The 26,962-nt window shown below is 58.2% G+C and overlaps 4 protein-coding genes and 1 long non-coding RNA gene across 13 annotated transcripts; 2 read left to right on the forward strand and 3 right to left on the reverse strand.

The window, feature by feature from the left end:
- The first annotated feature begins 1,095 nt into the window (after positions 1-1,095).
- LOC148672042 (homeobox protein SIX1-like) lies at positions 1,096-5,688 on the forward strand. 3 transcript variants are annotated; one of them, XM_088627350.1, is made up of 4 exons: positions 1,107-1,433; positions 1,949-2,558; positions 4,484-4,647; positions 5,266-5,688. In XM_088627350.1, exons 2-4 carry the CDS (start codon positions 2,175-2,177, stop codon positions 5,474-5,476), a joined length of 759 nt encoding a protein of 252 aa, XP_088483476.1. In that variant the 5' UTR covers positions 1,107-1,433; positions 1,949-2,174; the 3' UTR covers positions 5,477-5,688. The 3 variants fall into 3 exon arrangements, with proteins under 3 accessions (XP_088483478.1, XP_088483476.1, XP_088483475.1); XM_088627352.1 differs by having other exon boundaries at positions 1,096-2,558; positions 5,369-5,688; XM_088627349.1 differs by having other exon boundaries at positions 1,107-2,558.
- A 645-nt stretch (positions 5,689-6,333) lies between these two features.
- Positions 6,334-11,090, reverse strand: LOC148672043 (glutaminyl-peptide cyclotransferase-like). Of its 5 annotated transcripts, none has more exons than XR_015935636.1 (8): positions 10,223-11,090; positions 9,792-9,938; positions 9,134-9,421; positions 8,665-8,826; positions 8,293-8,392; positions 8,030-8,146; positions 7,735-7,946; positions 6,334-6,651 (listed from the first exon to the last, which is right to left on the reverse strand). XR_015935636.1 is itself a non-coding variant. In XM_088627347.1 (7 exons), exons 1-7 carry the CDS (start codon positions 10,427-10,429, stop codon positions 6,545-6,547), a joined length of 1,128 nt encoding a protein of 375 aa, XP_088483473.1. In that variant the 5' UTR covers positions 10,430-11,090; the 3' UTR covers positions 6,334-6,544. The 5 variants fall into 5 exon arrangements, 3 of the variants coding, with proteins under 3 accessions (XP_088483473.1, XP_088483474.1, XP_088483472.1); XR_015935635.1 differs by having other exon boundaries at positions 6,334-6,746; XM_088627347.1 differs by lacking the exon at positions 7,735-7,946.
- A 962-nt stretch (positions 11,091-12,052) lies between these two features.
- On the reverse strand, positions 12,053-15,806 carry LOC148672044 (zinc finger and BTB domain-containing protein 42-like). Its single transcript, XM_088627361.1, has 3 exons — positions 15,661-15,806; positions 13,614-14,301; positions 12,053-13,459 (listed from the first exon to the last, which is right to left on the reverse strand). Exons 2-3 carry the CDS (start codon positions 14,287-14,289, stop codon positions 12,651-12,653), a joined length of 1,485 nt encoding a protein of 494 aa, XP_088483487.1. The 5' UTR covers positions 14,290-14,301; positions 15,661-15,806; the 3' UTR covers positions 12,053-12,650.
- Positions 15,807-15,813: 7 nt separating this feature from the next.
- On the forward strand, positions 15,814-26,386 carry meiosin (meiosis initiator). 3 transcript variants are annotated; one of them, XM_088627360.1, is made up of 13 exons: positions 15,814-16,858; positions 19,339-19,439; positions 20,197-20,278; positions 20,379-20,478; positions 21,100-21,228; positions 22,259-22,498; positions 23,923-24,043; positions 24,161-24,264; positions 24,738-24,878; positions 25,353-25,420; positions 25,634-25,872; positions 26,074-26,163; positions 26,246-26,386. In XM_088627360.1, the coding sequence occupies exons 1-13, from the start codon at positions 16,655-16,657 to the stop codon at positions 26,337-26,339; spliced, it is 1,713 nt and encodes a 570-aa protein (XP_088483486.1). In that variant the 5' UTR covers positions 15,814-16,654; the 3' UTR covers positions 26,340-26,386. The 3 variants fall into 3 exon arrangements, with proteins under 3 accessions (XP_088483486.1, XP_088483484.1, XP_088483485.1); XM_088627358.1 differs by having other exon boundaries at positions 25,353-25,872; XM_088627359.1 differs by lacking the exon at positions 15,814-16,858 and adding an exon at positions 16,866-17,116 and having other exon boundaries at positions 25,353-25,872.
- On the reverse strand, positions 19,785-25,450 carry LOC148672046 (uncharacterized). The gene is made up of 2 exons (XR_015935640.1): positions 25,321-25,450; positions 19,785-24,326 (listed from the first exon to the last, which is right to left on the reverse strand). It is a non-coding gene; the product is annotated as an uncharacterized LOC148672046 (long non-coding RNA).
- Positions 26,387-26,962: the final 576 nt, after the last annotated feature.

Here is a 26,962-nt window from a genome sequence, read left to right on the forward strand (position 1 = left end):
GACTGAGTACAGACAGGAGCACTCTGATGTTCCGGGCAAAGGCAGAGCTACCGCTGGGACTGCTGACAGGCTGCTGTTGCAAAATGCTGGACCTGAAAGTTCATCTGATTACTGTACTAAAGAGCCCAGGTGACGGGTTACAGGGTGGTTCCTGGGACCAGTGTTTATACACAGTGCCGTTAAGAGGTTCGGCCTGAGCACTGTTCTCAACCTACTGGAGTCATACCTGAGCTTGTCACGAGTGTGTTTTCATACTGCCGTGATTCCTGGACATATTGAGCCAGGCTGGAGAGGTGCAATTCTGTTAGATGAAGTTGAAGGGGGGGGGGGTGGTCCTGCACCTAACAGGGGAAATAACACTGAACTGATTGCTGGGGTGAGAGTTAGGTGACAGATCTCACCGCTTCTCTGACATACTCAAACTAGACAAAGCCAACATGAGCCTTCAGACTTCAGGACAGAGCTGTGCTTTATAGCCTTTTGAACACATTTAAGATGAATTTGCAAAAGCAATGCACTTTATTTTCTGGAAGAATACTGTGTTTTGTGTGTGAAAGGCTCAGCACTTGGAACATGTTGAAGTGCTGTAATACCCTGCTGCATACAGGAGTCCAGAGAGAGGACAATCCTGCTTGCTTGTGCTTTGCTGTGACTAGTGTGTTACCAGTGAGGGGAAGGGGATGAACATCGCCTCCTGCTGGCCGTAGTCAGACACAGCGCCGAACAGGCTTCTCTTGGCTCCGGTAGGGGCTCCTCTGATCCAGGTACACAAGCTTCAGGGTGCTGTCGCCCATCCAGGGCGTCTGGATCGGTCTTCCAGGGAATCAGCCTGCTGGGCGTCTCCAGTCCTGGCACCTGAAGAGCATGAAAGAGCAGCCTTGTCAGTAGTGAAATGATTTGATTTGAAAAAGAAAACTCATTCAAATCTGGCCTGTTTTGCATAACTCAGCCCGAGTGTGTGTGTGTGTGGAAGTGTGTCAGGTTCAGTGTGATGCTGCCAGTTTTCTTCAGGATTCAGGGTTTGTTTTTCTAACCCCTATGGGCTCAGGTTACCTGTGTCTAACGCAGTGGCTCCTACTACGGTCACGGGGTTTGAGGGGAGATCTGTGGGATTTCCTACTGGCTCTGCGGGGAGCCAATCAGCTGCCTGGGCTGGGCTGCCCCGCGCTGCCGGGGTGAAAGCGACGCCTTGCAGGCTGGCTGGGCTCGGGCTGCTCCAGAGCGACCGGTCGGCTCGCCCGCTCAGCAAGGGAGCCTCTCCTGGCAGCAGACACAAAGACACTGCAGCAGATCTGCAAGCACGTCTGCTGCTGCATGCGGCTGGGAAACTTCTGGTGTCTCAGTTTTCATTTGGAAAAGAAGCCAAGATTGAGCCTGGATTCAGACCAGCTGTGTTTTCCATAGCGCCTGGTCTGCAGCGTCTCTCAGCGGAGGTTGGTTCTCAATAGTCTTGTTTGCAAGGAAGGGCCCGGATCAGCGACAGTGGAGTCCCGGTGCCTGGGATATAGAGCCCGCTGTCCTCCAGCTGGAGTGGGCACAACGCACAGAACAACACAGCTGCCTCTTCTGAGGGATTTGGAAGTGGAGAAGTTAATCCCTCATGTTCACACTTTTTATTTTTATCTTGAAAGCACCTTGTTCTTCAGCTTTGCTTGGTAATTTTAGGGGTCTGATCATTGACTGAACACTTTCTTTTTAGGATTTATTTGTGCTAAAGACACTTTTACATGAACTCTTGGCCACCTTCAAGTGCAGTGGGACTTTTTTTAAAAAACGACTGTCTTTGACTCAGTAAGACACTCTATACATCTTCTAGAGGTTTGGTATTGAGGATTTTTCTCCTTCTCAGTGTCTCTCTTGCAAGAAAAAAGGCAAAACAAGTATTTGTTGGTGTTATTGTAAAATTATTTCCCCTCTCTGATCCATTTTTCTTTTGTGCTGAAATCAGTCAAGGCAGGGACATCAGACAGCTGTCTTGGGCGGTCCTGCTTCAGTCAGAAGGATGTGTCGCCCAGCGGGATCCTGAAAGACCGTTTCCAAGCCTTCGGAGTTTGCTCTTTAATCAGACCCGTACTTCTGTGACAGTACTGTCAACAGTAAACGCAACCTGGAAAAAGATCTGCGTCAGGATCCGGTTCTAAAGGAGTGTTCGCCGGGGTTTCCCAGGGTCCGGCATGGCGTTCGGCTTCTCCCAGGACCAGGTGGCGTGCGTCTGCGAGGTCCTGCTGCAGCGGGGCAGCGTGGAGCGCCTGGGCCGCTTCCTGTGGTCGCTGCCGCCCTGCGACCTCCTGCACAGGAACGAGAGCGTGCTCAAGGCCAAGGCCCTGGTGGCCTTTCACCACGGCAGCTTCCGAGAGCTCTACCAGCTGCTGGAGAGCCAGCCCTTCTCCCCGCACAACCACGGCTACCTGCAGCAGCTGTGGCTCAGGGCGCACTACCTGGAGGCCGAGAGGCTGAGGGGGCGCCCCCTGGGGGCTGTGGGCAAGTACCGCGTCCGGCGCAAGTTCCCCCTGCCGCGCACCATCTGGGACGGGGAAGAGACCAGCTACTGCTTCAAGGTACCGCTGAGCTTCCTGCCATAGTCCCACTCCTGGGAGTGAGAGACTCCAGGTGGCCATTTCTCCTCCCTCCATCCCTGTGTCCGTCTGTCAGCCTGACACTGGGACGGCGTAACAGGTTACTACCACTTCGCGGGTCTTCTTAATCAGACAACAAAGGCAGAGTTCATGTAGCCCACCTTGTGTTATTTTTAGTCTGTTTAGAAGCAACTCACATATATGTGCTCAACATCCAGATCACCTACAGAACTGAAATTGTAAAGGAACATTAAAGCAGCTGCCTAGTCTTTAGAGTACAGGACCATCTACAGTCATAGTCTTCAGTAACCTGTCCTGTGCAGCAATCCTGTCCCCAGTTGTTCGTTTTTGCTGACACACAGTGAACACTCCTCTCTTTCTCCATGCTGACTTTCTTGCGAGTGAAGATGCTGCCGTTTGGACTTTCTCCTGCTCTTTTCTTGTGCTGCATCTTGCTGCAGTTATCTGAGGTTTACTGTCTCACCTCACGACAACTGAGCTCATCAAACACACCTGGAAAGGTTTAAATAGATACTGCCGGGCGTTGAAAGGACTTTCCGGCCGAGATGAAAGGCAAGTGTGTTTGGGCTGCCGTCTCCTGCTCGAAGGCTTGTGTCGACAGATCCAGACCGGTCAGACTGGTTTTGGGGAGTTAGAACGTGTTTCTGGCAGAACCTCTGCATGTTGCCTGACACGGCTGTGAGGGAGCTGACACATCTGGTTTTGTTTTCTTTCTTAAAAGCTGCTTGACGTGAGAGCAGCTTACATAAAGGGCAGTGGGAGTGTGGAACGAGCTTTCCGTGCTGTTGAAGGCGTCTTCTTCACAGGCTTGATGGGCCAGCTGGTCTCCTCTCTTCTGTCAACTTTCTCATGTTCTTTTTTTCTGCTATTTCTAACCCTTCCCTCCCTGCATCAACCATAGGAATTAAAAAAGTTTAAAATCTATGAAGGAGTATTTATCCTGTTCTTGTCCTTAGTATTGGGCTTTCCCTTGCAGCAGCAACAGCAAGAACCTGTTGCATTCCAGTATTTGCCTTCCTTGGGTTTAAAGATATGTGCTATCACCATCACATTTCTGCAGGTGAAAGCCTGTAGTGTCCAGGTGTCAGCTTGCTGTGGCTGTGCTGTGCTGTGTGCTCTGCGCTGTGCTCTGTGCAGTGCTCCAGGCTGCAGTCACACTGTAGAGCCAGAGCTGGTTTGTGAGGAGGCCGTGGGTGAGTGGGGCTGAGGGCGAAGCTGTGCCGATGGAGGCACTGCGCTTTGACGGCTCATGAGGGTGCCAGGGTGAGAGAGAGGGCACCCCGCTCAGCAGCTGTCAGCGAGCCTCCACGGCCCAGTGAGGGAGATATTCAGGCGCGCCCGTGCCTGCTCACACTGCTGCATGATCTGGCAACCCCTCATCGTGTGCTGCGTCAAGTGCTTAGGAATCTCTCCATTAATCCCTCAGTGCTCTTGTGCCGTGCCCGTGCTCAATCCACAAGTTTACTTTGCTTCACCATGACTGTACAACTGCTTTCTCACCACCACTGTCCTCCACTGCACGCTGGTGCAGCGATGACTTCCCTGTGGTTTACCACACTTGTGTTTGCTTCATTGTTAAACTACAGTGCAGGTGGACCGGTTATAGGCTTGCTGCTTCTTTAGTGTATTGGTGTGGCTTCCAGAGTGTCGTGTGATGTTTTTTCTGAGCTACAGTATCCCTACATCCCTAAAGTATCCCTACAGCACATCCCTGCCGTTACTGTGAGAGCTGCTGTCTGGCTCAGGGGCGCAAGCGCTGTCGGGGCGTCTCCCTGCCGAAAGACACTGAGGGGTCCCTCCTGTCTCAGGGCCCAGGCCTCAGGGTCTCGCCTCAGGGCCCAGGCCTCAGGGTGCTGACCGCCGGTGTGTTTCTGTGCCGTCCCCAGGAGAAGTCCCGCGGCGTCCTGAGGCAGTGGTACCTCCACAAGCCGTACCCCTCCCCACGGGAGAAGCGCGAGCTGGCCGAGGCCACAGGGCTGACCACCACACAGGTCAGCAACTGGTTCAAGAACCGCAGGCAGAGGGACCGGGCCTCGAGCTCCAGGGACAGGTGACCCCTCTCTCCACCTCCCTTCACAGGCGCAGTCTTGCGGGGGGGCAATCAGATCGGGGGTTGAGCTGACCAAGCTGGGACTAGAGGGCAGTGGAACTGGACAGCGTGCAGGTCTATCACCACAGAGAGCAGGGGTGAACGTGCAGACTCCATGCAGAAGGTGTTCCAGACTGATCTTGAACCCAGGACCCAAAATCTGAGATAGACTGACCACCCAGCCAAAACACCTGGCAATATCCTCTTTCATGATGTAGTTTAGTACGAACTCTAATAATAATAATAATAATAATAATAATAATAATAATAATAATATTATTAGCGTCCCAAAACTCTGGAATTTTATGTCCCTGCTGCAGTTCTAACCTTTTGTGTTTCTTATATGTGCTTATTCTGCAATTGGCTGTACTTATAACCATTTTCTTTTGTTTGAACTTTTTTACACTCCTGTAAAGCACTTCGAGATGCTACTTTTAAAGGCGCTATATGAAATAGTAACAGTAACAGCCAGCAGCAGGGTTCTGTGGGTCTAGCGGGGTGTGTCACCTACCCTCCTTCCAGCTGCGAGGGTCTCGTCAGCTGAAGCCACTGACGCTGTGCCTCTCTGTCTGCCCTCAGGGAGAGGGAGAGCTCCGGCCAGCCCTGCGGCTCTCAGCAGCGGTCCCCCGCTGACCTGGGGCCAGGGTACCCCAGCTCTGATGACGACCTTTCACCTCCACAGAGCCCCCGACTCCTGTATCCCAGCCTGGGGCCCCCACCCCCACACCGGCAGCACCTCCCACCCGCGCCCCTGCTGGGAGTGGATCTTGGAGACCTGGGGGACCCCTGAGCCAGGGGAGACGCTGGGGCACAGGTGTGGGGGGGCCTCCCTCCCCCCCGCAGTGAAACTCGAGCACAGTCTCATCGGCGGCTCTGTGGAAACCTCACTGGCAACAGCCCAGCACCCCTCTGTATTCAGGGCCCTGGAGTCCTGTACCCAGCGGTCACTCAGAGATTCACTCTACTGTCTTACCCCACAGTAAAACACCTTTGTCATCTTTATCTAGTATCCTTATACTTATATCCTATACTTAGGAGCAAGTAAAGATTCCCTGCTGGAAAGAGAAGGAAGAAAACGGAACGTTTCGCCGGTGGAGCCTTCTTCAGCACTCTTCGGTTGACACCTGATGAAGGCTCCACCGCCGAAACGTTCCATTTTCTTCCTTCTCTTTCCAGCAGGGAATAAACCTATTGATCCTTTGCAGCCTACGCTTGCCAACGCAGCTCCACTTATCCTATCCTTACAGGACTTGCACTATTGCGCATTTTAAAGTCCTTCCTGTGATGTGACCCAACAGTTTGCTCAGACTTGTTTCTGTGCACACCAAGGTAGTAATCGAAGGTCTTGCCGCCGTCGCTATCAGCAGTGGGCTTGAACAGACTCCCCCTTGCCGGGCTGAGGGGGCGTAAATGCAGACATGCAGGAATCTCTCCTCTCCCCCAGGCTTTCCACTGCAGAAAGGCTGATATAGCATCAGGGCTGCCCGGCCCTTCAGAGCAGCAGGAAGAAAGCCCGAGTTTCTCTTCCCATTCACATTCCTTCCAGAACGTGCTGCACTGTCAGCCTCCCTGGACTACAGAAGTCACACAGGGCTGCAGATACTCCACATTTTAAACAAGGAAAAAAACACCCAAAGGACCACCTGCTTAACGTGAAGGGAAACCAGGAGAAGGAACTGGTGTTTTAATCTTTTGCCACATGGAGGGTCATTTCCCACCCCAAAAAAAAACAGTGCTGAAAACACACTGGGACCAGAACTGTACAAATAACAGCCCTGGGCAAAACACTGAAGTGAGCTGCCCAGCACCAGCAGGGCGACACGAAGCTAACAGTAAAGCAGGGTGCGATCACTCTTGTTCATCCACGCCGGCTGAGTCTTCCTGCCTGCAGCCCTGGGCCCCTCCAGAGAGCTGCAGCAGCTCGACAGCGCTTCCAGGCTGAAGAGGGTGTTAGACGCATTTCTTCTGTCAAGGGCAAATCACAACTGGTTTACACGTAGTTCAAGCAGGGAGCTGCGTCAGCAGGCGCAGGCTGCAGAGGAACACGTAAAGGCTTATTCCTGCGGAAAAGAGAAGCAGGGAAACACAGCGTTTGGACTGGGGAGCCTCAGGTGCGAGGAAGGCGGCCCAGCCGAAACGTCGGGTTTCTTCTCAGCGTGGAATAAACCTTTAGTTCACACTTCCGTGGTTCTGACAGAATGTTTTGATCCTGCGGTGCCTCCCCCTGCTGGCAGCAGCAGGAATAGGAACGGACTGGGAAGAGTGGGGGGGGAATGTGAAGATCAGGAGGATGGAAGAGACACCAGCCTGTCCAGCGTCGCTACAGACAGCCAGGCCCAAGGGACAGTGGACACCCCACAAGCGTTGAACACAAGTGCAAATTTATTTAGCCTTGACTGTTAAATATGCAATCGCAATTCACTACATACAGTATATTTTTGCCTCACCGGCATATTGTGCTTTAATGCCTTCTGCAGAATCTCGAGCCGTTTGTCAGACAGCAGGTCTCAGACGTGCCGCTGGCCCAGCAGTCAAGACCAGCCTGGAGGAAGCAGAGAGCCCTGCAGACGGCCTCTCTACCTCCTTCTTCGCCAGAATCCTGACTGCCAACCACACCAGGCAGCCGCTGGAAATTCAGACACTTTCCCGTCTAACAGCTAACCCTAGCAAGCAGAGCAGCATTTAATCTTTAAACAGTTAATCATTACCTCCACATTTCAATTGTAGAGCTTCGAAGGAAAGCCGTTCCTTTACCTCACTGAGGTGTGTATGCATGCGCTCAGTACTGTTTAGATCCCCACTGTTCAACAGTAACAAGATTGTTCAGGCTCTTCCCACAAGTCTTAAATAAGTCGTAGCCTTTTGCATTTCTAGCATAGAAAAAAAATCACTATTAAAGAAGGAATTCAAGCATTTGGGTGCATTTTAAATGGGCTCAGCGTGCAGGAGGAAGAGACTCCCTCATTGGCACGATACAGCAGTTGGACCGACAAGGGTGCCGAGCACAAGGCCTGCTGCCAGCGTGGGCACCCGAGATCTTCCACTGACCAGGCTGGCCGGGCACGATTCTCCACAGCGGTGGTAAGGGTGGAGCTCTGTCGGGTCGGTCCAGGGTCACAGGCCCAGGTACTCGGCCAGGAAGACGGCCAGGATCTTGGTGAGGTTGTCCACTGTAGGGGGGTGCATCTGCTCCTCGCTGTCCTCCAGGGTGTGCCAGAAGGAGGGGAAGGGTGTGGCCACCATGTGGAGGACGGGCACGCCTGTGGGTGGGGGGGGAGAGCGCTCATGAGGGCGCGGGGTGCAGCGAGGGGGCGGCCAGCCAGCAGGGGGCGTGAGCACTCACCTCTCCTGAGGAAGGGCACGTGGTCGTCCTCTACCGGCCCCAGGTACACGTCCTTCCTGAAGTAGCTCTGCTCCAAGGGGTGGGACGCCAGCAGGCCCAGCTTGTGCAGGCGCTTCTCTGCAGGAGAGAGAGGGAGCAGAGGGCTGCAGGTCAGGGGGCCCCAGAGGAGCAGCAGCGCCCAGGCCTGCCCCGCACCCAGCAGCTCCGCGAGGCCTGTTCCGATGCGGTGGCGTGCCGGCACGCGGGACGGGACAGCAGCTCACCGGCAGCGATGAGGCGGTCGAACCAGCGGGCCGTGTTGTCGAAGTGGTTGACGAACAGGGGATCGGGGGCACCGATCAGGTCCAGGAGGACAAACAGGTCCTGCAGGGGGAGACAGGGTTGTTCACAGGCCCTCAGGTCCAGCCTACTTGCCCCCTTTCCCCCCCAGTCACACCCAACCACTGCGGTTAGTAACAGTCTGTGGACCAGACGGGGAATATTTACTCTGGCTCTAACCAGGCTAACAGCTGTCCGTCTCCCAGGACGTGCAACACTCCCTGCGAGACAGCTTTTGGGGAAGTGTAGAGCTTGATGAAGACCGTGCTGGCCGAGGCCCTGTGTGCCAGCACACTGGGCAGACGGGGCAGACTCACGATGGCGTCCAGCTGGCTGGTGCCAGCAGAGCCAGGGGGGTGGGCCGTCGCGGCCATGCGCTCCGCCAGGTGCCGCGAGCCGTACAGGGAGTCGGTGGGGGTCCACTCCTGGAAGGCCTCCTCGCCGTCGAAGAAGACGAGCTGCAGGGTGAGCGCAGGCCTCTGGGCAGAGAGAGCACAGGGTCGTGACCTCTCTCCCAGCGAACCATCCGAGGGTCACTTTATATCAAATTGCTCTGCAAACAAGACCTCTATCACTGACCGAGAAAAACAGTAACAGCTCAACCATCTGCACCTGCTCCCAGGGCTCAAGTGATGCAATCGGTTCCACAGCTCAAGATTCCCAGGGAATTCCCACCCACCGCCATCCGCTCCCCGGCTCCTGGGTACCAATGTTGCTATCCCTGCAGGAGGTCTATCCGCAAGCAGCAGAGCCTCAGGCCCAGGAGAGCAGCCGCACACGGGATACCTGCTGTCGGAGGGCCCGGAGCTGGGCGTCCAGCGCACTGGCCAGCTCCAGCAGCATGGCGCAGGGCACGGCCGAGTCGCTGGCCCCCACGAACACCCGGCCCCGCGAGTCCGCGGGCAGCAGCTTGGAGTCGTAGTGGCAGGCCAGCAGGAGGCGCCGTGGAGCTGCTGGGTCCAGCACCGCCAGGACGTTGGAGAAGGGGAGCTGGCCCAGGGGGGTGGGCGCAGTGAACGAGTCCACCTCCACTGTCCAGCCTGCGGACAGAGAGCCCAGCACGGAGGAGATGTGCTGGGAGAGAGAGACAGGCGTCAAGGTCCCGCTGCTCGAGGGGCTCAGAGACGGGTCTGACAAACCGCTCAGGACGCTGTGACCTGGGGCTGAGGACACGCAGTGCAGGGGAGCTCGGAGACGAGTTTCACTGCGCTGAAGATGGCCAGAAATACAAGGCATACTTCCCACAGAGCCCCGAACTGCTCCAGTGTCACAGAGGGTTTTACAGTCTGAGCCCAGCTGTCTTATTAGCCTGAAGGGGGGTTTCAGAGTCTGGAAACTTCTCATGGTCCAGGGGCTTTTCCTGACGATCTTCCACCTTCCAGCTGTGTCTGTTCAGCAGCAGCTGTCTGCTCACAATTCTCTCTACCCTTTCACAGCCTCTCACCTGGCGCACAGCCTGGCTTCCGGCGGTGCCCGGGCGCCTCTCGGTCAGGATCGGGCGGAGGAGCGCGTCCCACTGCCGCCGGCGGTCCACCCGGGCCGTCAGGCTGCGCAGCTGTCCGGCTGTCAGCTTGCGGGGCTTGTGTGCCAGCTGGGACAGGCAGAGAGAGACCAGTGAGCACCGGGCCAGCAGCGCCGGGACAAGCCCGGGAGATCAGCAGAGACAGGGTGCGCTCAGAGCTAACGCCGGCGACACAGCATGAACGCGGATACTGCCTCCTTCACCTCCACTCGCGAAGACCACAACGCGTTTGCTTACTCATCTGGATCCACCTGACGCAGCTCACACGGCTGTCTTCTGCACTTCACCCGGACCGAGGCGCCTGCAAGACAGTCAACGCGTGCTCCGAGCTCAGAGCCGCCGTTGGCACTTACTCGGTCTGTGGTCCAGTCCGCGGAGCCGACCCGCAGGTCTCCGGGCGTGTCGCTGGACAGGTACACCCCGAGGAGCCCGGCTACGGCTAGCAGCCCGCACAGCCCGCAAAGCAGCGCCCGGGCCCGGGGCAGCCTCCCCGGCTCCCAGCGTGACAGCGAGCCGCCGCTCACCGGCGCGGCTCTGTACCTCCGGCCACCCCTCGACATCTCCCACCGAGCCCGTCCGCCTGCGTCCGCAGCGCCACGTCGCTCTGGCGAGCTGCCCTGTGTCCGAGCGACACGACCCACAGCGCCGCCGGGTCTAGTTAATCAATACCAGCAGAGCGCACGGCGCTCCCACTGGGGGCTGCTTTGCGCTTCACGGTTTCGCTTCGGATGTTTCAGAACTAAAACGTCGATGTTCGAGCAGGTGCGAATTTCCAGGACCAGAGAGCATCTGGATACACGCACCCCCGTGAAGTTTCTGTACTGAAGCAAGATGAGTTTCTGTACTGAAATGACTCAAGGCGCCTCACGCTGCCGGGACAGGCCTGGCTGCGGCAGTGATCCACAGCTGGGCCGGTTTTAGATATTATTTAGAGATATATTTAGAGATTTAGATAAGAATTAGCCGAGATCCTCACACGGCGCCTCGCGTTTCACCGCTCGTTCATCAGCGCCGGTCTCAAACCGGCTCAGCTACTTTACCGGACCGGTACCGTCCACTCGGGTCAGTCACGGCCCTGGACGGTGCCGGCCGGTGCCGAGGAAGCGTTCTGGGTTCCGATACCAGACCCCAGAGCCACGCCGGCTGCAACCGCTGTACCCATCCTGCGCAGGTCGCCGGTCCGGTCTCCATACACGCAGCGCTCGCCGCGACTTCCGGCTTCCTGTCACGGGACAGCCGCTTCCGCTCGGAGCTGCAGACTCGCCGCTAGGCTCCGAGAGCGCGTTACCCTGGCGTGCACGGGCTCTGAGACGAGACCCCACGATCTTTCTGCACCCACAGAGGTGTCCACGGTCCGTTTAACGCCGTCCCCGCGCTCAGCATTGCGGATGTGCTTGTTAACACACTCACACAACCCACTCGCGATCCTGAGGGATTCCGACCCGGGACGCACCGCTACTTGTAAAGGAGTTTGATGAATCGCGTCAGTCATTAACGAGACATCAGCGAGACTCGTCTTGCTGTAGAAGGCGCACGGAGCTGAAGTTTGACACACTGGAAGGGGCAGCTGTGAACAGACTTGTGTTATTCAGCGTTCTTTACGTTAAAGGATAGTATCAACCGTCTTCACTCATTCGTTAACGAACTGCTCCGTTTATGACAAAATTATCTTTTTTCGTTCAGTGGTTGCTCTTTTCTGAACCCTTTAGTGGTGTAAAAGTCACTTTTCTTTCAGGCTCTTGATTCGATTATCATTTCTGCAGCCTCTGATAGAAAGATGTGATGCTGGGCAGCAGTTTGCATTGCTGCCTCACAGCGCTGAAGTCCTGCGCTCCTGTCTGTGTGGAGTCTGCATGCTCTCCACTCGCTGTAGTGGGTTTCCTCCCGCAGTCCAAAGACGTGCTGGGGGGTTAAGTGTCTTCTATGAACACTGGCCCTGGTGCGAGTGTGTGTGACTGTGGCCCTGCGATGGACCTGCGTCCTGTCCAGGGTGTACCAGGAATACTGGGCTCTGGTGAGCCTGTGGTCGTGGGTTCTGGACAAACGGCAAGCGGGAGACTGAGACGCAGCAAGTCTGACAGACCGAACCCAGGCAGCGCCTGCCTGCAGCACTGCAGCTCCTGTGGCTCACCCGCACGCTGGGAAGTATCGTTCTACAACACAACACAATCGGCCACACAACAGATGTTTAAAGTGATTTATTCACAGAATGTTTTACTGTACAGAAACACCATTTCCACATTAGGAATGCAGCTCCTAGTTTATTTGATGTCCCTGGCTCACTGTCCACTGCTCACTGCCCACTGTCCCCTGTCCCCTGTCCCCTGCCCACTGCTCACTGCCCACTGTCCCCTGTCCACTGCTCACTGCCCACTGTCCCCTGTCCCCTGTCCACTGCTCACTGCCCACTGTCCCCTGTCCACTGCTCACTGCCACAGGATGTGCAGAGCTGCTTGCTTCCTGCAGCACGGGGGGGGGCAGCACATTGGAGGGGGAGCTCGCGGGGGGGGGCAGCACTCCAGTGGAGCTGCTCAGCTGGGGCAGAGTTACCAGGACCTCAAGCCTGCTGCTTACACACAGCGCGGGACGGGGCCCCGGGGCCACAGCTCCTCCAGCACAGCCCCCTGCAGGCCAGGCTCCGGAGTCAGGGGCCCCCGGCACGCGCGCTTCTCTGCAGGCTGGCTGGGGGACAGTGCCCCCATCGGCTCGGCAGCTGCACCGGCGCGCACGTACCCCAGGGAACCAGGCAGGCGCGAGACGAGTGAAACCAACGCACTCTCCTTACCCAGAGGCGCAGGAGGCCAGGTGGCGGGCCAGGTCCCTCTTGAGGCGGAAGCTGGCGCCGCAGCGCTCGCAGGCGTGCCGGTGCTCCAGCTGGTGCTCGCGCAGCTGCGCCGGGCTCTCGCAGATCTGGAAGCAGCTCTGGCAGAGCGCGCGCGGCCCGGCCAGGTGGGTGGCCAGGTGGTGGTAGTGGCTGTTCTTGCGGTAGCTGGCGTGGCCGCAGAACTGGCAGCGGTAGGCGGCCTGGCCGCGGTGCCGCGCCTCGTGCACGCGCAGCTCCCGCCGCCGCGCGAACTGCTTGCCGCAGGCCTGGCAGGCGAAGCGCTTGACGCGGTTGTGCGTGGCCTCGTGCTCCGACAGGTGGCCGCGCTGCAGGAAGGCCTTGCCGCAGACCCTGCACACGTGCTTGCGGACCTCGGCGCGCCCGCGGCCGGCCGCGGCGCCCCCCGGGCAGCGGGCGTGGTGCAGCTGCAGCATCTTGGGCCGCTTGAAGGACTTGCCGCAGGTCGGGCAGCTGGCCGGCCCGCTGGGCCCCTCCAGCTCCACCTCCACGGAGCAGGGCTCCGCCGGGCGGCCCGGCCCGCAGCCCCGCAGGTGGCCGCGCAGGTCCGCCGCCGTGCCGAAGCTGAGCTCGCAGCAGCTGCAGGGGAAGACGGGCGGCGGCCCCGGGGGGCTGGCGCGGAGGTCGGCGGCCAGCAGGACGCCGTTGCCGGACCAGGCCCACTGGATGGGCCGGGCCTCCCCGTCCGCTCCTCCGCCCGGCGATTCCGGGTCCGGCTTGACCAGCGCCGGCCGGGCCTCCGGGATTCCTGCGCAGAGAGCGGGAGACAGAGAGGTGAGGAGAGTCTCCCCCCCACGCGCTGGAGCGGGCCCGTCTCTCTCCAGGGTCCTACAGCCGGCGCCGCAGTGTTCGGGGGTCTCCGTTTGGTGCTGGGTGCTGTGTCTCGGCGGGCCTGGGCTCACCTGCGCTGGCAGCGGTGCCGCGCTGTGCCGGCGGGGCCAGCCGGACCACGCGGATCCCGTGGAGCTGCGGCAGGCCGGGGCTGTCGGGGGGCTCGGGCTTCACCAGGAGCGTGCCGGGGGAGCGGGGCGAGGAGGACGGCGAGGAAGAGGAGGAGCAAGGGCGCGGCCGGGAGTCCTCCGTGTGGGCAGGTCCTGGCAGCGCGGGCTCAGGGCTCGGCGGCGATGGCGTCGGGCTGCGGCGCCGGCCCACCAGCAGGCCCGGGTCGGGCCCCTCCGCCGGCGCGGGCTGCGGGCAGGCCTCCACGCCGTACCGCAGGCCGGCGCCGCCCGGCAGCGAGTAGAACTCCAGGCGCGCCAGGGAGGCCCGCAGCTCGGCCAGCTCGGCCGGCGGCAGCGCGGGCGGCGGCTGGCCGCGGTACATCATGCGCAGGATGAGGTCGAAGTGCCCGGGCCACACCAGCGCCGGGCTCAGGGCGCAGCGGGCGTACGGGCCGCCCGCCAGCGCGGGCTGGCTGGCGAAGAGCTTGCGGAAGTGGGCGCTGCAGGCCGCCAGCACGGCGCGGTGCGCGCGGAAGTGCGCGTCCCCGACGGTCACGATGGCGTCGCACAGGAAGCCGAAGTCCAGCTGGGCGGCCAGCTGCTGCAGCACGTGCTGGCAGTGGGCGCTCGTCGCCATGGCAGCAGCCACCTGCGGAGACAGCAGCTGTCAGAGCTCGACCGGCGGAGCGCAGGCCTCGGCGCTGAGGCCAGGCCCCTGGGCAGGGCGAGCCGTCCAGCCGTGTGTGGAGTGTATGCGTGTGTAGCATATAGTGTGTGTGTGTGTGGAGTGTGTGTGGAGTGTGTATGAGAGCAGTGTGTGTGTGGAGTGTGTATGAGAGCAGTGTGTGTGTGTGTGGAGTGTGTGTGAGAGCAGTGTGTGTGTGTGAGAGCAGTGTGTGTGTGTGTGTGAGAGCAGTGTGTGTGTGTGTGTGAGAGCAGTGTGTGTGTGTGTTAGAGCAGTGTGTGTGTGTGTGAGAGCAGTGTGTGTGTGTGTGTGTGTGTGAGAGCAGTGTGTGTGTGTGTGTGTGTGTGTGTGTGTGAGAGCAGTGTGTGTGTGTGAGAGAGCAGTGTGTGTGTGTGTGTGTGTGAGAGAGAGCAGTGTGTGTGTGTGTCTGTGAGAGAGCAGTGTGTGTGTGTGTCTGTGAGAGAGCAGTGTGTGTGTGTGTGTGTGTGTGTGTGTGTGTGTGTGTGTGTGTGTGTGTGTGTGAGAGCAGTGTGTTGTTTACGAACCCCCCTGTGAGAGATCTAACACAGTGATGTTCCAGCAGGCCTCCTGGACTCCTTACACTGCTCATTCAGAACAACACTAGAGCATGAGAGTACATGATCGTTTCCAGAGGCTTCACTGAACTATACTGGGTCTAGACACAAGACAGATGTCCCTGACACCGCCCACAGCTCTGTAACCGGACCGGACCGAACCGAGGATCACTCCGGACGCTTTTAAACCTCCCAGCAAACAGAGAAACGGACACAGTCCGCGGCGGTGGCCTCAGTGTCCATAACAACCAGGTCTGCCTGGCGCTCGGGACAGCCCGGGTGCGGGTTACAGTGGACCCAGTGCACTGGAATCCGAACCCAAACTGGTCTAGCGCCGCTGAAGAAGTCTCCGACAACGAGAGGAAAGGCTAGCTCTGAAAAAGATGCACGCAAGTCGGTACAACTTTCAGCCTCTACAACCCGAGGGTCGCGAATCACACGAGCAAAACACGCGGAATCCCGGCCACCCAGCGGCTCTCGCGCAGCAACCCCCCACACGCGCGAGCTTCACTGAGATTGCAACAACGCCGCCCGGGTCCGCAGCCTAAACCCGAGCGGGCGGGAGGGATCCGGACCCCGGGGCTGTGCGACCCGCAGAACTCCGCCAGTGTCGACACGGAGCCGAGAAGTGGCCACGCAGTAACGCGCGCGCGCCAGCAGCAAGGTATCCCCCCGGCCGGACCGGTGATCCCAGTGATCCCAGTGCCTCCGAGGAGCTGTGCGTGGGAGTCATGGGCGGAAAGTGTACCGCGAGGCTGCAGGTCCGTGGAGCGACGCGCGGGGAGAGTAGAGGGCTGGGAGCCGTGTCCTTTCCACTTCGCGAGTGCAAGCGCTGCACGCAGCCACCCAGCGACGCGACTGCTCGTCCAGTGAGGCACGCGCAGGGGAAGGGGGCTGCGAAATCGCGCGAGTCCGCCTCGAGGGGACGAGGGGGAGGGGGACCCACGGCGTCCGAGCAAAAGTGCACTCGGCCCCGCCCACTGGTGCCTGCTGCCCGGGGGCGCATCTCGGAACAGCACACGCGTGTTAATAACTGGGGTGAGGTTCTGGACCGTCGACCACGGAGACGACCGGAGCACGCGTTGTGCGAACGCGCAGGCTGCACGGTCACTCAGGATCGTGGGCCTTGAGCTCGCTGCCCCAGGACAGTCCCCGGGTGGGGGTGGGGGGGCAGCGAGGCTGGAACGGAACTGTTGAAGACCTGCGAGTGTCCTGTCACGTGCTTTGGGAAAAGACCCTGGAGGTTTTCACAGAGAACTGTGACATTCCAGGAGAAACCCGCGTGGGAGCCCAGCAGCTGGTGGACATAAACGAGACTGCGGCCTGGCGGTCAGTTGGGAGCTACAAGCTCACACCCCAAGAAGGCTCCACAGCCGAAACGTTGTATTTCTTTTCCTCTCTTTCCAGCAGGAATGAACCTTTACTTGTTCCTCGGCAGCCTACGCGTGCTGACGCAGCTCCCCACCTGAACTACCACTGATCCCAGGGTCTCATCCGGCCGGTTTTTTTTAGCTTGTTCCCCACTCCCACCACCCTCTGTGTAAAGAATAGCACCGCAGTGAACTGTGACAGCATTTCTGTTACTGGGGGCGCCCGAGGCCCCAGAGCGGAGCAGCTTGCCCGGGTGTTTTCGGGCACGGAGCCGAGCAGGAGGGGACGGAGCCCCTGCAGTGACTTCATTAAAGAGCCTCAGCAGCTCAGTCCTGACCCAGCAACGGCGCTGTTGCCAGTCGCGGCCGAGAATGAACGACGGGCGCCCGGCCAATCAGAGCGCAGCCGCCTTGACGGCTCGGCCAATGGGAGCGGGGGGCCGGCGGGGCCTTGCAGGGGATTGGCTGGAGGGCGGTGCGGCTCGGCCAATGGGAGTGCGCGCGCGGCGGTTGGGGTGCGCGAACGCGGCAGGGGCGCGGCCGAGGCGTGTCCACTCCACGCCGCGCGGGACACAGGTAAGAGCCCACCTGCAGCGTCGGCGTGTCTGCGCCGCCCCTTCCTGCTCTCGGCAAGCGGTGCCTTCGCGCCTCGGCGCCGGGGAGAAGTCAGACTTGTCGCTGGGCGATAAGCGGGACCGACCCGCCGGCTTCGCCTGTATCCCGGTGAGCCGCAGCTGACACCGCTCCGTGGGCCTTCCGTGGGGGAGGATGTCAGTGGGTGAGCAGCGCGATGACAGAGCTGGTCTTGAGCCCATGATCGAGTCCTGCAGGCTGGTGCGTCATTTGTATTGCCTTTCGCGTGTGCGGAGTCGGAATACTGATACGGTCTATGAAAGTGGCATTAATAATAATATAATAATAATAATAATAATAATAATGCGGGAAAAGGGTGAGATTGCCTCGGCCGTACCGGTTGTCTCGAGGCGCAGTTGTCAGCTCGGAGACCGGCCCGCGCATGCCCGGGGCCGGCTGTTCCACTCTCCCACCACCCTCTGTGTAAAGAAGCGCCTCCCGTGACCATGCTCTTCTCGCGGGGGGTCCGTGTGCGCTCCGTGTGTCTTTGACCATACTGGGCCCTGGAGTGGCGAGCTGGTTCCCACGACAACTGCCCCGCTGTCGCCCCGATTTTCACTAACAGTGGGGCTACAGTGTGGTTTGGCAGCAGCCCGCTGTCTGACCGGGAGGTGTTACAGGGGGTGGTCAGCTCAGCCCAGTCCGTCACTGGGCTACAGCCCCCCTCTCCTGTGGACAGTTTACAACCCGCTGCCTCAGGGAGGCTGGGAGCATCGCTGAGCACACCAGTCGTCCTGGATTCTCCCTGTTCTCCCCCTCCCTCTGGTCAGCGCTATAGGAGCAGAAAGGCCAGAACCTCCAGATTCAGAGTTTCTTCCCACAAGCTGTCCGATGACTAAACCCCAATCCCACCACTGACTCGCACTGATTATGTTTTAGTTGTGTGGTATTTTAACTTTGTGGCTGCTGCTGTTGTGCGTTTGTGTTTTTGGCGATTCTGTTATCGGAGCCCACGTACAAGTAAGCATTTCCTTGCACTTGTGCACACTGTATGACAAATAAACTGCACTGACTTGAAAGATGACAAAGATGGATCTGATCCTAAATAAACTAGGCCGCCAACCCCCTGACCTTTGAAATGGAGTTGGGTGCCAGGGGAGTCAGTCTGGACTTCAGGAATCTCGAGTTAGGGTCTTGGGACATGCCTGATGGTGAGTCGTGCACAGAGTGAGCTTTCCCTCACAGTCCCCTCCCTTCAGAGTGAAGAGACTCGGTTGCTTCAGCCTGTTTGTGATCCAAACTGTGTGCAGAGTTTTACGTGATACAGTACGTGCTTCTTATACAATCTTAACAGAACATCTCTTGATTTTAATTTATCATTTTTCATGACGTATTCTGTGACTGTTTGCCTGCAGTGCCTAGAAGGTGAAAGGATGTTCTGGAAGAGTATATACCGCCACGGTAGGCCTTACTGAGGTTCTACAGGGTTTCCTGTTTCACTTTCTCACGTGCTCTTTATTCTCTAAGCTCTTTTTGGAACTGCTGAGTAAACGTCTTCTTGAAAGTCCCTAACTAGGGTAGCCGAGCAGCTAAACTGCTCACCAGCCTCCAAGAAAATGGAGTTTCTCACAAAGTCTTTGAAACAGTCTCACTCAGACTGTGCCCACACTCACATTGCCTGGTGCACAGTCAGCCCTTCTCTCCCCTGTGAAGGGCACACAGGGGTTCTGCACCCGACTCCCTGCCCTGCAGACAGCCGACAGGGCGGCAGTGGCTGGAGCCACTTGCCTGGCTCCAGCCTTTTAAGCACTTGCCTGGCCACTTGCCTGGCCACCTGGTCAGCTCATTCCTGCAGAGGAATCCGGTGCCGCGTGGTCCCTACAGGACTGGGCTCTGGCACTGTGTGTGTATGGAGTGCAGTGTGTGTATGGGTGTGCATGTTTATGTGTATATACAGCTCAAGGTTTATTTATTGATCAATGCGCGAACAGTGCAGCGGACAGCAGTGTTGTCAACAATTAAATGCTTTATCCGCGAGCTCGTTAAGAGGGATAGAAGAGTGGAAGGACAGGAATTTATAGGGATTAGATTAACGAAAAAAATAGGATACAATAAATTACACAATTGCAATTTACAAAACAATTTAGAGATTGTGTGAAAGTAACATAAGGATAGGAGGTATTTAGCACTCTTCATATGTGAGTGTGTTTCTGTGTGTATGTATGTTTTTGAATATACAGTGTGTGTATTTTTTTATGTGTGTATATACAGCGTGTGTGTTTGTATGTTATGTTTATGTGTATATACTGTATGTGTGTATATACTGGATGTGTGTATGTTTGTGTGAATATACTGTATGTGTGTATATACTGTATGTGTGTTTGTGTGTATATACTGTATGTGTGTGTGTGTCTCAATGGTCCTACAGTGGGAGGTGAAGGGAGAGGTCTGCAGTGACCAATGGAACGATTTCTCCTCTCCAGTATCCCGACAGCTCCTGGCGATGTCCAGTATCTCCCGCTGGAGCCTCGGGATCGCCCAGCCTGCACGCGGAGATGGCCAAGGCTCTTTCCCAGAGGAAGAGGTACAGTAGCCGGAGGTGGAGCTCCTGGCCTCCTCAGACCAGCTGGGACAGCTGTGTGTTCAGGGTTAGAGCCTGGGTCACCTACGTCTATTCTCATCTGCTGAGGAGCATACTGGTGCCAGCAGTGCTTTTAGTAGTGTTGGAGCAGTGCCAGTAGTAGTGTTGGAGTAGTGACAGCCGTATTGGAGCAGTGCCAGTAGTAGTGTTGGAGCAGTGCCAGTAGTAGTGTTGGAGTAGTGACAGCAGTATTGGAGCAGTGCCAGTAGTAGTGTTGGAGCAGTGCCAGTAGTAGTCTTTCAGTGCTGCTGCACTACTGCTATATTCAGAAAACAGTCAATCAATCCATCTTGTACAATAGTATCCTTTAATACAGTTTGCTGCCGAATGCTTCACAGATTTCTGTAGCAGTTAACAATATGTCCACAAGCAAGCATGTGGGCACAGAGGAGAGCAACACACAGTCTCAGAGTGGGTGAGGAGCCCTGGATCAGCCAGGCTCTGCGGTGACTGGGAATATGAGGGCTGGGACAGTGGCTGGGCAGAAGGCCGCAGTGTGAGGTGAGTAAAGCTGCTGTTTGTGACTCTGGACATCGGCAGCTCTGAGGGCTGTGGCCTGGGGCAGCAGAGGCGCCCCTGCCCTGCCTCCGGAGCTCGTCCCCAGGGCGGAGACCCGATAGCCAGGGTTCCTCCAGGCCCGTCAGCCCGGCGCTGCCGTGTCTGTTGGAGGGACCCTGGCACCGTGCTGCGCTCTTTGCAGGAAGGAGTTTCGGGACGTCCTGAGAGACATCGCCGCCCTGCTGCCCCTCCCAGCGCCGGCCGGCAGCCGCTGCCTGTCTCAGGTACCCCCCACCGCGGCCCTGCGCCCCGCGCGCCCCCTCAGCCCCGGGAGGGGAGCCCCTGCCTCCTGCTGCGCCTCACTGCGCTCTTTCTGCTCCACAGAAGGAGATTCTGCTCCACCTGCTGCGGTACCTGCAGCTGCTGAGGAGGCACATCGACGACGCGCAGAGCAAGCTGCCGGAGACCTGCGTCCTCGAGAGAGGTGAGGACCCCTCTGCGCCTCCAGACACCCGCCTCTGCCGCACGGGATGCTGACAGCAGGCAAGAGGTCAGAGGGCGGCCGGCACGCGGGCTCTGAGCTGTGGAGCCGGGTGTGTGGCTGGGCTCAGTCGGATACAGTGATACCGAGCCTCAAGTCAGAGAAACCCCTCCTGTACCAGGGCTCCCTGCAGCGCTGACAGGCTACGACCTGTGGTGGAGGCCTGTTCCTCGGACTCGGCTATCTCAGCTGTGCAGGACCAGGTCTGGCTTAGTCGTGTCCTGTGTAAAAGACAGGTTGTCTGCCTGCAGTAAGTCTGTGTCCTTGTGACACTGAGCAGGGCCCCTGACAGGCGGACGGTCATGTGGAGTTGGCGTTCAGTGTAAGTGATTAATTATCCATCCATGCCAAGAGTGTCCTCTCACCAACACCACCTTTCTGGGATGGCGGGTGTCTGTGGTCTAAGCGCTCAGACGTGCCCGAGCCTTAGAGAGGAGGCACAAGAGAATGCTGGTGTGTGTAGTACATCTCACGCTGCACCTCGCTCGGGCCGATCCGGTCGCCCTCGTCATCACCAGCCTCCCGCAGTGTTCCCACAGCCTGTCTCCTGCTCGTGCACCCCAGGGTTCTGCAGCCATGAAGAGGACCCCCCCCCGGAGCCTCTGGCGGAGCCCAGGACGCCCCCCCGCTGCCTGAAGGCCAAACGCAAGAGCGTCTGCGGCCGGCCCCGCAAGAGGCCGGCCCCCGACAGAGGTGCGCGGGTACGAGCGGGCGGGTCGTTCCACTGGGCTGAAACCGTCCCACAGCGTCGGCTGTTCCAGACCACCACAGTCCTCTGAGAAACATCTCCTGCTCTCAGTCTGGAATGGCGCTCAAGCTGATATCCCCTGCTGTCCCAGCCCTTGTGTTGCTGCTTATCCTGAAGAAAAGTCCCCTAAGCTTGTGCCCGCCAGGATCGTGGCATTTCTGCCACAAGTCCCCAAGCAGAGTAGAGGCTCTGCCCCAGGCTAAAGAGGGCGTGACCTCCCCTCCTTTTCTGCCACCTCCAGAGCTGCACTGTCTTCCCTTTAGCGTAGTAAACAAGATGGAGCTGAGGTCTGACGGTGTCAGGTATGACTTAGACACAACTCATCTGATTGCAATTCTACACTTGTAACAGGGCTTAAAACTTCTGTTGTCAATCTTTTTGTTGCTGCTGTGCTGTGTCTAGATCAGTGAGGAGCTGTGCTGTGTCTAGATCAGTCAGTGAGGAGCTGTGCTGTGTCTAGATCAGGCAGTGAGGAGCTGTGCTGTGTCTAGATCAGGCAGTGAGGAGCTGTGCTGTGTCTAGATCAGTCAGTGAGGAGCTGTGCTGTGTCTAGATCAGGCAGTGAGGAGCTGTGCTGTGTCTAGATCAGGCAGTGAGGAGCTGTGCTGTGTCTAGATCAGGCAGTGTGAGGAGCTGTGCTGTGTCTAGACCAGGCAGTGTGAGGAGCTGTGCTGTGTCTAGATCAGTCAGTGAGGAGCTGTGCTGTGTCTAGATCAGTCAGTGAGGAGCTGTGCTGTGTCTAGATCAGGCAGTGAGGAGCTGTGCTGTGTCTAGATCAGGCAGTGTGAGGAGCTGTGCTGTGTCTAGATCAGGCAGTGAGGAGCTGTGCTGTGTCTAGATCAGGCAGTGTGAGGAGCTGTGCTGTGTCTAGACCAGGCAGTGTGAGGAGCTGTGCTGTGTCTAGATCAGTCAGTGTGGGAGAGCTGCTCATGCGCTCAAAGCAACACTGTGCTATGCTCTGTGCTGCTCTGACAGAGCTGTGTGAGGACGTGCCGGAGAAGAGGCGCAGGCTGTATGGGGCGCAGAGTGACCTCAGAGACGGACACCCCAACACCCGATTGGGGTCACTGGCCCTGTGGGATGAGCGCCCGGAGTGGCCGGCGTTCCAGTCAGGGACAATCAAGGCACAGGACAGGACAGCACAGGACAGCAGCAGCTCCCTGGACTCAGAGCTGAGCCTCAGTCTGCCTTCCTGGAGGACAGCTCCCTCTGCTGGTAGGACGCCTGATGAAAGTGCTCATACTGTTTGTTTCTAACCACTACGTCCAGTGTCTTCACTGGGTCTTAGTCAAAGGTGAAAGAGGGGTCTCAGCACTTTGCTAAAATCTCAGGACCAAACTGTCCATCAATTTCCTTGATAGAGGCCAGGATGACAACAAGTGTCATGACTTGTTCCACACACCCACATCCCTCTGTGTAAAGAAGTGCCTCCTATTCTCAGTTAGAAATGCACTTTTGCATGATTTGAACTTGTGTCCTCTGGTTTAGGAAAGAAAACAATTGCCCAGTCTGTCAGTGGAGCACATTCTCTTGAGCCCCTTGCTGCATCTGGGGGCCTCTCTCTGTCCTGGTTCCAGAGCAGCAGTATCTTTATTGTGAGTTAAAAGCCAGTACTGTACAACATTTTCTGAATGAGGCTCTACTTGTGCCTCATGCCTCATGCAATTGTAACAAATCACCCCTTGTTTTAAGTTAGTAAGGCCTGGGCAGCCTCCTCCAGCTCTGCGTTTTTGCTCCATGCATGGAACACAATCCCGAATGTAATGTAAGGGGATTTAAATTTTGTTTTTTGCCTCAGTAGTGTTTCCTCTTTTGGGTTTGTCTGCAAACCTGACTGGCTGACTATCCTAGAGTCTGGAGCTCGGGTTTGAAGAGTGGAGATCCCAGTGCTGACCTCTGTTATTCTTCACTGATGACAGCCCTGCCTAATCTGTACTGTTTCCTGCTGTTCTCCACTTCTCACATCAGAGACAATATATACCTTCGATGCCAACAGCCTGCGCTGAGGCTGAATCTGTCAAAGAGCAACATGATCAACAGGCTAGAATAATCTAAATTATTCATTCAATTAGTGTCTGTATTCATTACCGCTCTCCCTTGTTCACAAACCCGTCAGGAGTCAGTTAAGCAGGGCTGAGCCCTCACCAGACACACCCCGCGCTAGTCCAGGATCACCCCTGTTCCCTGGGCTCGGGACTGGACCCTGAGCGTGGAAGGAGTGTGGTCATCTGTCCCTTGGTCCAGCTGTTGGAGCAGTTTGTTCTGCTGATAGTATCAAGTGTGTTGGCTGTGCCCAGGGCATGGTGTCCCGATCCAGCTGTTCCAGGCAAATTCTCCCTTCTTACGAACGTGAGAACCTGCGGAAGATTCGAAACGAGAGGAGCTGTTCAGTCCGACTGGCCCGTCTGGTAGCTAATCTTGTCCAGGGTCTCGTCCAGCCTTTTCCTGAGGGCTTCAGCTCCATGGCTGGGCAGCTCGCTCCACACCTCTGTGCTCAGTTCCGGGTGCCCGTCCAGGTTCTGTCCACCTGTGTCCTCCGGGCTGGTTCACTCTTCCCAGTGCGCAGTTGGTGCGGCCGCCTGCGTTGGGCTGTGTCTGCGGGGCGTCCGTCACCACTGTCCTGCGCTGCCCTCTTACAGAGACCCCAGGAGGGCAAGAGCCGAGGACCCCTGGGGACAGCAGCTGGTGCTCCGCCTGCGGGGAGAGGACAGGCAGCGAGGAGGACGGCTCCTGCGGGGTCCTGGACGTGCTGCAGCCCGAGTGAGCACACGAGTCCGCCGGGCTCAGGAGCGCAGGCCGCCGGAGTGGCTCAGAAACCGGGGAGTCTGAAAGCCTTCCGTCGTGTCTGAGATCTGCTGTCCCCTCTCGTGTCTGTAGGGCGTGGGGCCTGCTTGCGAAAGACCATTTGCTGGGGGGGTACCCCTCCTCCGAGGACGGTGAATTCCCGCTGACCCCTGGATCGGCGGCTGGCCAGGCCCCAGGTACGCCGTCCCCCGACGCTGGCTGGCGGTCTGAGGGGGGCTCGTCGCGTGTCAGAGGGTTTCTAGAAAGTGTGTTACAGTGAAGTCAGCAAACACGGCAGCACGGAGCAGAGCTGTCGGGTCTTTCTCAGATGGCAGACGTCTGTCTCGACTCTTGGAAAGGCTTCTTTCAACAGCAGTGCACTTGTGTTGCGACCCCATTTTTGCCTCCTTGTCTGCAGCACAGGCAGAACAGGAGGAGACCCGTCCTCGGTACAGAGGTCACAGGACAGGTCACAACGAGGGGAGCTTGTTCCATACTCCCACAACCCTTGGCGTAGAAAGCACTTCACCATAGTTTCCACCTGTGACCCTGTAAAGCTCAGCGTCTCTCGTTCTGTGTTCTGAGTGGGTGTTTTTGGCGCCTGCACCCTCGTGCCTGAGCCTCAGGAGGGTGAGGTCACGCCTCTCGCTGTCTGTCTCTGCCCCCACAGCGCCCACCCCGTCCACCCCCGGCAGCCAGCTGGGAGCTCTGGATGTCCTGGACGATCTCAACCTCAGCCCCTCACTCTTCACCTCCCCGGCACGGGACGTCCCGGCCAGCCTTCTGCACAAGGGACACGAGGAGCTGGAAGGTGTGTCCACCCTGCCCATCCCCTTGCCCAGCTGAGCTGTGACTGACCTGTGACTGACACAGACACACGCAGACACACAGAGACACACGGACAGACAGACACAGAGACACACGGACACACGCAGAGAGACAGATACAAGCAGACACACACAGACGCACAGACACACGCAGAGAGACAGATACAAGCAGACACACACAGACACACAGACACACACACACAGACACACGGACACACGCAGATAGACAGAGACACACAAACAGACATGCACAGACACGCAGACACACACACATAGACACACACAAACGCAGAGACATAAACGGACATACACAGATACACGCAGAGACACATGGACACGCACGGACAGACACACACAGATGCACAGAAGCACACAAACTGACATGCAGACACACATAGAGACACACGGACAGACAGGCTCAATCACTCGTCTCCTGTCTGTGTTCATCTTGTCCACAGCTCTGTTCGAAGACGTGTGGATCAGCTCGGAGCCGCCCATGCGAACTGGAGACCCCAGCAGGGACTTGGTACGGCCCCCCGGTCTGGGGGGGAGGGGGAGTCTGTTCCCTGGGCAGGAGCACAGGGCTGGTGGGCGTCTGGGGCTCGAGCCGTGGACAGTGTCCAGGGTCCAGAGAGCTGCAGACGTGACGCCCTGGACTCCGGACAGGGGCAGCAGCAGGAAGCCCAGCCCGAGCTGCTACCGTGTGATTCCAGGCCTTCTCCCTGGCCCTGTGTCCCAGGTGCAGGACAGCGGCGAGGCGACGGGGGCCGGTGGCTGGCTGTCCTCCCAGAGCGAGGAGGAGGAGGAAGGCGCAGATCTGACCTGGACCCCGTCCCAGAGAGGCCCGGCGCAGGGCGGCCGCGGAGCCCGGGGCCAGCACAGGCACAGGGGGGCGCCGGGCGAGCTGCGCCACCTGAAGAGGAAGTGCGTCAACGGCTTTATCATGTTCTGCCGCCTCAACAGGAAGTCCTACATGCGGTGAGTGTGCACGGGTGTGCAAGGGTGTGTGCGTGATTGTGCGTGATTGTGCATGTGATTGTGCACGTGAGTGTGTGCGCGGGTGTGCACGGGTGTGTGTGTGATTGTGCGCAGGTGTGCGTGAGTGTGCGCAGGTGGGCCAGCCCTCCGGCTCCTTCCCGCCTGCCGCCTTGCTGACCCGGCCTGCGTGTGTACCCCCAGAGCTCACCCCGGGACCCCCTCCACCGTGGCCACCAAGGAGCTGGCGCGCATGTGGCACGGCATGGCCAAGGCGGAGAGGCGCCTCTACTGGTCAGTCTGCGCGCGTCTGTCCGGCGGGCCGGTGCTGGCGGCCCGGCCCCTCGCTCACCCCGGCTCTCTCTCCGCCCCACAGCCGCAAGGCCCAGAAGTTCAGCTGCCAGCAGAACCGCAACGTGCGGAGCCAGTGGGGGGAGGAGGAGGAGGAGGAGGACAGGGAGGAGACCTAGACCCTGTCCGGCCCACTGGACCCCTCCTGTGCCCCCACTCAGACACACGAGTGTGTGTGGGGCTGTTGTGCTCAGAGGGGAGTGTGTGTGGGGCTGTTGTGCTCAGAGGGGGGTGTGTGTGAGGCTGTTGTGCTCAGAGGGGTGTGTGTGTGTGGGTTGGGGGGCTGTTGTGCTCAGAGGGTGTGTGTGTGTGAGGCTGTTGTGCTCAGAGGGGTGTGTGTGTGTGTGTGGGGCTGTTGTGCTCAGAGGGTGTGTGTGTGTGTGGGGCTGTTGTGCTCAGAGGGGTGGGTGTGTGTGTGTGGGGCTGTTGTGCTCAGAGGGGTGTGTGTGGGGCTGTTGCACTCAGAGGGGTGTGTGTGTGAGGCTGTTGTGCTCAGAGGGTGTGTGTGTGTGTGGGGCTGTTGTGCTCAGAGGGGTGGGTGTGTGTGTGTGGGGCTGTTGTGCTCAGAGGGGTGGGTGTGTGTGTGTGTGTGGGGCTGTTGTGCTCAGAGGGGGGTGTGTGTGGGTTGGGGGGCTGTTGTGCTCAGAGGGGTGTGTGTGGGGCTGTTGTGCTCAGAGGGGGGTGTGTGTGGGGCTGTTGTGCTCAGAGGGGTGTGTGTGGGGCTGTTGTGCTCAGAGGGGTG

The sequence above is a fragment of the Lepisosteus platostomus genome, chromosome 4 (genome assembly GCF_059453375.1).
Source record: "Lepisosteus platostomus isolate fLepPlt1 chromosome 4, fLepPlt1.hap1, whole genome shotgun sequence".
Classification (NCBI taxonomy): domain Eukaryota; kingdom Metazoa; phylum Chordata; class Actinopteri; order Semionotiformes; family Lepisosteidae; genus Lepisosteus; species Lepisosteus platostomus.

Bases quoted from the DNA above. Each gene is read 5' to 3' on its own strand.
- LOC148672042 (XM_088627352.1), top strand. From the start codon at position 2,175: ATGGCGTTCGGCTTCTCCCAGGACCAGGTGGCGTGCGTCTGCGAGGTC. The intron at 2,559-4,483 runs GTACCGCTGAGC...TGCCGTCCCCAG, and splicing joins AGACCAGCTACTGCTTCAAG to GAGAAGTCCCGCGGCGTCCT. The intron at 4,648-5,368 runs GTGACCCCTCTC...TCACCTCCACAG, and splicing joins GCCTCGAGCTCCAGGGACAG to AGCCCCCGACTCCTGTATCC.
- LOC148672043 (XM_088627346.1), bottom strand. From the start codon at position 10,429: ATGTCGAGGGGTGGCCGGAGGTACAGAGCCGCGCCGGTGAGCGGCGGC. The intron at 9,422-9,791 runs GTGAGAGGCTGT...TCTCTCTCCCAG, and splicing joins GAAGCCAGGCTGTGCGCCAG to CACATCTCCTCCGTGCTGGG. The intron at 7,947-8,029 runs GTGAGTGCTCAC...CCCCACCCACAG, and splicing joins CGTGCCCTTCCTCAGGAGAG to GCGTGCCCGTCCTCCACATG.
- LOC148672044 (XM_088627361.1), bottom strand. From the start codon at position 14,289: ATGGCGACGAGCGCCCACTGCCAGCACGTGCTGCAGCAGCTGGCCGCC. The intron at 13,460-13,613 runs GTGAGCCCAGGC...CTCTCTGCGCAG, and splicing joins CGGCACCGCTGCCAGCGCAG to GAATCCCGGAGGCCCGGCCG.
- meiosin (XM_088627358.1), top strand. From the start codon at position 16,655: ATGAACGACGGGCGCCCGGCCAATCAGAGCGCAGCCGCCTTGACGGCT. The intron at 21,229-22,258 runs GTGCGCGGGTAC...CTGCTCTGACAG, and splicing joins GAGGCCGGCCCCCGACAGAG to AGCTGTGTGAGGACGTGCCG. The intron at 24,879-25,352 runs GTGTGTCCACCC...TCTTGTCCACAG, and splicing joins GGGACACGAGGAGCTGGAAG to CTCTGTTCGAAGACGTGTGG.